The sequence below is a fragment of the Notolepis coatsorum genome, assembly GCF_963971535.1.
Source record: "Notolepis coatsorum genome assembly, chromosome: 1".
NCBI lineage: Eukaryota > Metazoa > Chordata > Actinopteri > Aulopiformes > Paralepididae > Notolepis > Notolepis coatsorum.
Window position 1 is genome coordinate 21,389,776 of NC_140165.1, and position 10,567 is coordinate 21,400,342.

The 10,567-nt window shown below is 42.5% G+C and overlaps 1 protein-coding gene across 1 annotated transcript in view; it reads left to right on the forward strand.

Moving 5' to 3' along the window:
- The window catches only part of LOC311226113 (uncharacterized protein), a gene marked incomplete at its 5' end in the record, with an annotated part of 53,966 nt that extends 44,493 nt beyond the window's left edge, over positions 1-9,473 (forward strand). The window contains 4 exons of the mRNA XM_084311488.1: positions 334-613; positions 5,397-5,663; positions 7,880-8,032; positions 8,894-9,473. Coding sequence (XP_084167614.1) covers positions 334-613; positions 5,397-5,663; positions 7,880-8,032; positions 8,894-9,057 — 864 coding nt within the window. The 3' untranslated portion in view covers positions 9,058-9,473. The remainder of the gene's footprint in view (positions 1-333; positions 614-5,396; positions 5,664-7,879; positions 8,033-8,893) is intronic.
- Between the last annotated feature and the right edge of the window lie 1,094 nt (positions 9,474-10,567).

A 10,567-nucleotide genomic window follows, 5' to 3' on the forward strand; every position in this document is an offset into this window, starting at 1 on the left:
ATATGTAATAATATATAATAATAATAATAATAATAATAATAATAATAATAATAATAATAATAATAATAATAATAATAATAATAATAATAATAATAATAATAGAACAAAGTAACAATGCTGATAGTGATAACAGTAGTGAATGGCTGGATACAATCAGTCAGTAGTAATAGTGATGATCGTATATGGTCCATAACTAGTAACACACTGCACCAGCAGTCCTTGCCCACGGTTGTGGAGCCTGGTGATGGCTGATGATGGCTACTGGCACAAAGTAGCCAGTATTCCCGGTATTATCAACATAAAAAAAAACATCTGGTCCTCTCTCTATTTCAGGTGACCACTGTGATGGAGGGTGCGTGTGAGCAGCAGCAGCCAGGCGGGGGTGATGGGGAGGTGGGGCTGCCGGGGGCCATGTTGTGGTCCATCCAGGAGGCGCTGGAGAGGCAGACGCAGCAGATCGGGGCATCTGCGTGCGGGGCCACGGCGGTGGTGGACGTGCTCCAGGCTCTCGGGGTGGCCGTGGCCCCAGAAGTGGCAGACCGCTGTGTCCAGACGCGCCTGAGGAGGACCGAGTCGCCGCTGCCCGACTACCTGCTCTCCCGGAGCGAAGCCGGTAAACTGCGCTGCTCACCGGTGTTGTTGGGGAGGGGTGACGCGTTACGTTACCGTAATTGCTCTTTTCCTATGACGAAGGGATGTAAAATATAAGATCATATAAGATATTCCTTTATTGATCCCCTTGGGGAATTTCGGGAGTAGTACTTGAGCAACACAGCAACAGACAGCACAAAGAAAAATACAAAAATTAAAGGTGCCATAGATAACATTCAGCCACTAGATGTCGCACTGTGTTAGGTATCTATAGGAAAATGGCGAGAAAATAGCAATGGCCTGGGGGCGTCTATGCCTTCTACAACGCTGTTTGGTTTCCGGGTTCCTCTGATTGGCCGCTGACCTATGCTAGCACGCCCCCCTTTACACTCTCGCGCTGTGAAGCGCCAGCGGGGCGATGCGGTGGTTTCTCCCCGGCTTCCGTGTGCCGCCCTGCCGCCGGCTTGACTCGGTCCAGCTCCAGCAGCAGCGGCCGTCTTCCGCCGCCTGCGGTATCCTCCCTCCGAGGCGGCTCGTTCTTATTATTATCCCCCATTGTTCAGGTCGACATGCTTGCACAAACACCCGTTGGAGGAGTAGTGGGGGAGAAGAAGAGGAATATTTTTAAATAGCAAGAATTATCGACTGGCAACTCTGTGCTCGTCATACCTGTAGCTGCTGGTACTGTATGGAGAGAGAGAGGCACACAACAACAGACAGACAGCTCAGTGATTGAAACCGGCTGTCTGTCTGTTGTTGTGTGCCTCTCTCTCTCCATACAGTACCAGCAGCTGCAGCTGCACCCTGATGTAAACAGGGGGACCGTCACCCTGATGTAAACAAGACAAACGTCTTCCTGTGGTCTGCATCCCCTTAACACTTTAAGTGCCGAAAACGTGTTTAGGCGTCTTTCCTAGCCATGCTAAAGTTGCCGCAGACGCCCTAACTCGTCTTTAATATCAATATTTCAAAAATCTGTGATCGAAATCATATTTTTCCTCCGCAGCCCTGAGACACAGTGCTGGCCTCCTCTCAACCCTCTAGCGGTTCAAGAGCGCCATCTGGTGGCCGATCGGCAGAAGCGCCAAACAGGAAGTCATGTGGATGAAGTGGTGATCGTCCATATTACTTCCGGGCACTCTCTATAGGTCCCGGGACTCGATCTCGACACAATACATAGCGATCCGTTGCCAATAACTCGATAAACAACATGATTTGGACGTATATACTATTATACAACCTGGAAATAGATCGCGTATTTCTACATCCCATAATAGGAATATTTCAGTTCCACGCTCATCGTCCAACGGCGCGAGGAAGATACGGTAAGATTCAGCGTTAGTTTTAAACGTGTTCGATATAAACTGCTCTGATGATCATATCACCCACACTAGATGAATGATATAACGCTGCCCACGGATTTATAAACGATCCCCCGCCCATCCGGTCATCATCAGATGATACGTAGAAACTTCTAGAAGTACGTCCAATTGAAATTTTTGATCTCGCACAGATTCCTACCAAACTGTATTTCATCATCAATATAATGCATTTGGGGCTATAAATCACGTTCTGGAGAAAGCTGCAGAAAGAGATGAAAACATACTTATACTTTAGACCATATTTTACTATGAATATGTGAATGAAAAAGTTTAACGTTGCTACACAATGAACAATACATATAGGACCTTGAATGGGCCCTAATAATGGCAATCTAGCAATAGAATTTAAAAAGTTATAGCCCTGCAAAGAAGGGGAACTTCTCCATGTTAAATAGAGCTGGCAACGGATGGTATATCATGAATTTAGCCTTAGGCAATCAAAGTGTTAACAATTGTGTGTATTGAGCCGTACTGTATTGTACCCATTCTGCAATCTGTTAAATAAAGTTTTCATTCATTCACGAGCACAGAGTTGCCAGTCGATAATTCTTGCTATTTAAAAATATCCCTCTTCTTCTCCCCCACTACTCCTCCAACGGGTGTTTGTGCGAGCATGTCGACCTGAACAATGGGGGATTAATAAGAACGAGCCGCCTCGGAGGGAGGATACCGCAGGCGGCGGAAGACGGCCGCTGCTGCTGGAGCTGGACCGAGTCAAGCCGGCGGCAGCGCGGCACACGGAAGTCGGGGAGAAACCACCGCATCGCCCCGCTGGCGCTTCACAGCGCGAGAGTGTAAAGGGGGGCGTGCTAGCATAGGTCAGCGGCCAATCAGAGGAACCCGGAAACCAAACAGCGTTGTAGAAGGCATAGACGTGGCCTGGGGTGCATGCTTAAGACAAATGAAGCTTAAACAAATTCCAGTCTTTTATGGAATGGAATGCAGCTACCCCTGGAAACAGAACTGCCCCCTCGCTGGAGAAATTTACACCCCAACTAAAAACATACTTTTACTCCCTAGCCTTCAATAAACCCTGATTTTCCCACACCCTAACTCACACACTCCCATGCAATTGTATCTTGCCCCGCCCCCCCTGTATCTGTTCTTGTGTTCTTCTGTCCCTTGTGTGCTATATTGTACTTTGTGCTACTCTATCCGTGTGTTGGCTTACTGTTGTCTTATTCTCTGATTGTACTGTCTTGTCCTGCTGTGCCTTTTTGTATTTTTGTATTATGAATTTGTATGCTTTGACTGTACAGCACTTTTGTTGGCTCTTGAGTTTTAAACGTGCTTTATAAATAAATGACTTGACTTGACTGACTTATGCTGTATCCCATGCAAGAATGGGTACAATGTCAATTTTCATCAACCTTAGGCTCTTTGAGAGTGACATTTTTACTTGCCTGACAAACAATTCAAAAGGATTTTCTTCCTGCAAGTGTTTTCCACCAATCAGGACACTGCATAATAGCGTTAAAACCATTGACAGCAAGACAGCTCACCAAAGGTTAAATCAAAACATATATTGCCCCCTGATGGCTGACTGCAGTATAGGTGTTAGGAGTCTGTTCACACAAATATTGGCTAATATAAAATAACATTAATTTAGTAAGAACATTTAAATATTAAACAATAATGGGCTAAAACGTCTGGCACTTGGACAAATGTAATTGATGATCCCTGCTCTAGAGTGTAGTGGGTGGTCAACATAAAAAAGGATGGCCTGGGCTTTCTGCAGGGTTGGTGTCTGACTCCTATAATATGAGTGTAGTGGAAGGATGCCCTGGCCTTTCTGCAGGGCTCAGACCAGCCTGTCTGACTCCTATAATATGAGTGTAGTGGAAGGATGCCCTGGGCTTTCTGCAGGGCTGGTCTCAGACCAGCCTGTCTGACTCCTATAATAAGAGTGTAGTGGAAGGATGCCCTGGTCTTTCTGCAGGGCTGACCAGCCTGTCTGACTCCTATAATATGAGTGTAGTGGAAGGATGCCCTGGGCTTTCTGCAGGGCTGGTCTCAGACCAGCCTGTCTGACTCCTATAATATGAGTGTAGTGGAAGGGTGGCCTGGGCTTTCTGCAGGGCTGGTCTCAGACCAGCCTGTCTGACTCCTATAATATGAGTGTAGTGGAAGCATGCCCTGGGTTTTTTAACCTTCATTTTATTTTGTTTCGCACATGGTAGTGTATTACAGTACATTACAAATTCCTATAATTCATTTAGTTATTATAATCAAATACACCCATAAGCGAAAAGGAGCAGGAAGAAGAATACATTCTTATTAATACCTGCCCCCTATCCAATTAAATAAAGTAAATTTGATGGTCGGCGCATACAACCATTACTTGCACTAAAGTGCAAATTTAAACAAATTCAAAACAAAACAACTAGAACAAAAACGAGCAACAAATGAACAATCAAACATGTAGAAAAGCAAAAGATACCTTGCTGCAGTGATTCTCAATACGACTAAGAGCATTCTTACTTTTCACACTTGGATTTCCAAAACAACAAATCATGGAAAACACAATACTGACTAGGATTGGGTACGTTCACATTTGAACCGGTACCTGGGAATCGATAACCGTACTTTTTTTTGGTACTTGGTAAATGGTAAATGGCTGCATTTATATAGCAGCTTTTATCCAAAGCGCGTTACAATTTGTTCCTCACATCTTACCCATTCACTCACACATTCACACACCGATGGCAGAGGCAACCATGCAAGGTGCCAACCTGCTCGTCGGGAGCAATTAGGGTTTAAGTGTCTTGCTCAAGGACACTTCGACACTCTGCCCGGGAGGAGCAGGAATCAAACCGGGAACCTCCAGATTACCAGACGACTGCTCTACCTCCCGAGCCACTGTCGCCCCAGTGACACTTGACTCTCTCTAATAACAATATTTGTATTTCAGTTGTACCTTTCTAAAGGCTCTGTGGGTGTATTCTTAAAAAAAATAAGGATTATTCGACATCATTTTTTTAATCTATAGCACCTTTAAAAAAAAGAAAACAGACATTCTTTTTAGTTGTAAAAAGTCCAAACTTCTCAATTTCAACATTGTTATTGTTCGGTACCCAACCCTAATACTGGCAGAGTAAAAGATTTGTAAAACGTGTCATTAGTGTCTCTTGTCAACAATGAAAGACCTGTTTCCTCAGGCAGAACAAGTGTTGTTGACCCTTCTTACATACGACATCTGTAATTGTGTCGAAGCACAGTTTCCAGATACTTGTGTGTCTCCACCAACAATCCAGCCTGAGACCTTTATTACCCGTCATCAACCTCCTCCCTCCCCATGACCTCTCAGCTCACTGACCTATCTAATGTTGCAGAAATGCCAGGGACAATAAAACCTTTGAGATTATTCATCTTATCTTATTAGATATCTTATATCTTATCCGACTCCCCCCCCCCCCCGTACAGGTGCCACTCATTCGCAGCTGATAGCCGGGGCGGATCAGGCCAGCGCGGGGAAAGTGACAGGGCGGTTCTTCCACCTCCACCCTCGCAGGCGGGTGGCGCTGGTACCCTGGCTGGCGGGCTGGATCCGGAGGGGAGGCGTGCCCGTCGCCACCATGAACATGCAGCGGGCGGTCCCTGAGGGAGAGGAGGTACCCGACGCCTGGCATCACCAGCTCATATTCGGGGCCGCGTCCAACGCCGTTTTCATGACCAACCCTTTAGACGTAGGTAAGTTATGAGGCGTGGGGCACAAAGGTTACAGATTCTCTGTATGATGGCGTGTACAATACTGCCCTGCAGAAGCTAACCACAGTAACTACGCAAATGGTGAAACTGAGAAGAATGGCTTTAAAGTTCTCTGACTATCCAGTGATTTTGTAGTTACTGCAATTCTTTATACCCTTTTTTCCTCTAAGAAAGAGCAAGATTGAACTCTGAAACTTTGTCAAGATAAAAGGTATAGAGTTAAATTTCACTTATAACTAAATTTTGAAAAATATTGTAGTTACTGCGGTTAGCTTCTGCAGGGCAGAATAGTGCTATATATACACTGTGTATATATATACATTTATATTTACCGCATATATATATATATATCCATATCTGTCTGAATATACTTGCATATAATCCTTCTATATACCTACTTATACACCTGCTTATTATTACATGGCGTTTTCACATTCGCCGAAATGCTTGCTTGTGATTGGTCAATAGCGCGCGTCAGAGGTCAGTTATCAGACAATAATGACCGCTGTGGGACAATAATGACCGCTGTGCGCAGCTGTTCGCAATCAAGCCCACTGACACACACTGTTTCAGTGCAATTAGACACTGCCGGTGTTCTGCTGCCGGGGAAGCTGCCGGCGATGACAGGGGGCGGAGCGACGAGCGGAGCCAGAACCAGTGTTGCGAGTCGATGTAAAATGAATTAGGTATATTGTTAGTAAGTTAGCCATGTAATAAGCGGGATAATGTATAGCTATACTCGATCATTGTCGCAAAATAATTGACCTTCACTGACGTTTAAAACACCTCGCAGAGGCGGCTCGGTATTTTAAACTCTGTGTCGGTCAATTATTTTGCGACAATGACCTCGTAGCTATACATTATCCCTTACATATAACCCTTATAACTCGGTATGATAGCATGTACAATAATTCTGTATGTACTGTATATATATTAGAGCTGGGCCGTTAACGGCGTTAACGTGCTGCGTTAACGTGATACTATTATCGCGCGATAATATAATTAACGCATTAATCTAATTTCTTTCTTTTTTTCTTTTTTTTTTTATATAATTTTTTTTTTTTTTTTACCTTTATTTACCCAGGGTAGGTTCGCTGAGCACAGATGCTCTTTTTCAGGAACGCCCTGCTTCACATTCACACAGTTCCATTCACACCTGGGAGCTGCCCAGTACAACCACAGTTGACACCATTGGCCACTGAGCAACTCCACTGGAGCAGTTGATTTGCATTGGCACCCAACGGGAAAAATATTATAGGCACTATAAGTAGACATCGCTACATAAAACAAGCTGGTCTGCCTGAGTGACTGGTGGAAGAAGGAGAAATAGAGATTGGACTGATTGGGTCAAGCCATGTCACATTAAATTAATGTATTAAAAAATTAATCTATGCCCACCTCTAATATATATATAAATATATTTATTCTTACCGTGTATATATATATATATCTACATCTGTCTGTACGTACCTGTATATAATCCTTTTTACATATCTGTAAATCACCTGTACATTGTATATTATTATTGGACTTTTCTGTTACATTTGCACTCTGGTTGGATGCCAAACTTCTTTTCATTGTACTGTACTTGTGCTGTATGATTAATCTAATCTTTGATTAGTAGGGAAAGGATCGTTAAAGCAGTTTTCTTTATGCAACTATGGTTTTCTCTAACAACTGTACAGATTCAAAATCAATGTCACAATTTACAAGAATGTGTTATTGCAGAAGACCGCCAGTAACATGTTTCTGTTCAAATGATTTGTGTTTCATATTGAGGGACTAAAATGGAAAACATTTTTACTCAAGGTTTACATTGAGTACAGGTTTATATTTGATTCAGTGTGATTTGTCTTTGAGAGCTAAGTGTCTACCACAGTCAAATTGTAAAAGTAACTCAAAACAGCAACCTAAGATCAAATATATGCACATATTGAATTGCAAATGGGTTATGAATCACGAATCAATTTTGAATCAAAATCAAATCAAATCACATGTGTAACACACATAAACACGCTACATACGTGTAACACACATAAACATGTTACACATGTGTGTAACACACATACTCGTACACACACACAGCGACTCCCCCGGGCCGTTAGTTGACTTGCGTGGCTAAATTTGAGAACTATTCAGGTAAAATAACACTTGATCTAATGTGTTGTGTAACTTGTGTTGTGTGTTTGTTTTCCCAGTGAGTGAGGGGGAGGTGCATCAACGACTCTGCAGTGAATCTGTGTTGCTGATTCGCCGGGAGGACGTACTGCAGAGACTGACGCCTAACTGTTCTCTGTCCAGCCTATCAGATGGCCAGTCTGACCCACGGTGGAGGACCTTGGATGTTGAGGGTGAGTGGTCCTCTCTCTCTCTCTCTCTCTCTCTCTCTCTCTCTCTCTCTCTCTCTCTCTCTCTCTCTCTCTCTCTCTCTCTCTCTCTCTCTCACTCACTCACTCACTCACTCACTCACTCACTCACTCACTCACTCACTCACTCACTCACTCACTCACTCACTCACTCACTCACTCACTCACTCACTCACTCACTCACTCACTCACTCACTCACTCACTCACTCACTCACTCACTCACTCACTCACTCACTCACTCACTCACTCACTCACTCACTCACTCACTCACTCACTCACTCACTCACTAGACTCGAGCAATATGACAAACATCTTGCAATTCTATGAGTGGTCCTCTCTCTCTCTCTCTCTCTCTCAACTCACTCACTGACTAGAGCAATATGACAGACATCTTGAAATTCTACAGTATTGCAATTGTGATATGATTCACAATATTATAGGGAATGGTACTTTTTGCGTCATTATTTCAATGTTCAGTTTTAAAATGTGATTAAAGCGATTTTTGCAGGGGTCTACACCAAACAGATGTTTTCGTGCATCTGTGGAATACAGTACGATTTGTAGACCAGGATATCTGCAGCACCACAACACTTCATTTAGAGTGGTATTTTGATACACATTTCGTTTTTAATGAAATATTGCAGCCTCCTGCAATTTGGATATTGCATTAGGCCATATTGCGATTTCAATAATATGTTGATTAATTGTTCAGCTCAATCACTCGCTCACATCACACACACACACACACACACACACACACACACACACACACACACACACACACACACACACACACACACACACACACACAGACAGTTCAGTCACATCTTCCCTCTTCATGTCAGGTCAAGTGAGGCGGATGGTTCTGGAGGAAGAGAACGGGGCAGATGTCAAGTCGACACATGTCATGATCCCCGCCGCCTACAGATCAGGGGTCACACTCTTCGCCCTGAGAGACTCGGACGTCGGACAGCAGCTCCTCAGCACCCATGACCTCCCGTTGCTGTGACTCCGGGATGGACTGAAGGCTCCAAAACCTATTCATTGAGATGGGATAATGTTATTGCTGTGCGACATTATTTTGGGATTGTTTTGGAATGAACAATTGTTCAACTTTTCATAATAAGACATTTTCCAGTTTGGATTTGTCCCCTTCTGACTTTTCAGACGTTAAACTTTTAACTGTACTGATTATGACAAGTAATCTTCTGCACATTTGAATGAAAATCTTCGAGGGCAGGTGCATCTGAGAAGAAACACTTAGGATATGACCCGAGGAAGATCTTTTAGTATCGAAACATCTATTTAATTATGATCTTAAAAGGTTGTAGTTGCAGACAGCTATACTGTTTACAAATGTGTTGCTGGAAGGTTAGAAATATTATTCCAATGTTTCCCGGTTATAAATACACAGTACTCGGACTGCAAAACAAACGGTGTACTGTTTTCTGTCTAAACACTGATGATAAACGCTGTGCTTGTGCCTAATAATGTCTGTCATACATGCCAAGTAGGGCTGCCTCCTCTTAGTCAATTAATTGGTCGACTTTGTTGATCAATTAATAATTGTTTATGCTTTTTCTTCCATGCTGGATGAGTTATTTCCTGAAACAGGATCAGCGCTATAGATTTAAAAAGGTCCTTCTTCATGATTGCATGTGGTAAACAACATTTTACAGATTTGTCAATTAAATCAACTAATCAATTGGCAGATTCCATATTAGTCAACTAAGAGTTCCTTTAGTCAAGGATGGCCCTAATGGCAAGCTAATAAAAGTTGACAAAGACAGAAATTAGATTAGTCAGAAACGGCCACTACAGAATTTGACCACAACAATCAGGATTTGCTCACAACCCCAGACATACTGGTATGTGATCGGGTTTAGTCTCTTTGATGTGAAACAGGGTTACAGTTTAAACTACTGGGATGCTGCGGTGGCAGAGGACTGATCTGTATAATATATATATATATATATATATATATATTAGGGCTGTCAGTTTATCGCGTTAATTAGATTAATTAATTAGACAGCAAATTATCGCGTTATGGAAATTAACTCAAAATTAATTACAAAGAAATGTCTTTATTTTTTAATGCCGTTTTCTTTTTATCTCATTCATTCCATAAGAACGTAGAATACACATTTACAGACTTTTTTTTTAATCTGATTCTAGGGACATTTATGGATCTCAGGGAATGTATTCCCAGTGTCAGAAATACTGTGTCTGTTACTAGGCTTGAGTAAATTGTAATGAACCAAATGGGAATATCAATAGAAAATGTTTTATCTTTGACTGTGAATAACACCATGCTCAAATTGACCAGACCTGGAAAATCTAAGCAAATTAATAGATGGAAGATGATTAAACAGAAGGTTTTGTAGATACAGTACTGAATTCTGCCATCCGGACACATGCAATTTGAAATATGATTATAGAATATCAGGCATAAAATGGTTATGCGATTAAAATGCAATTAATTAGATTAATTAATTACAAATCCTGTAATTAATTAGATA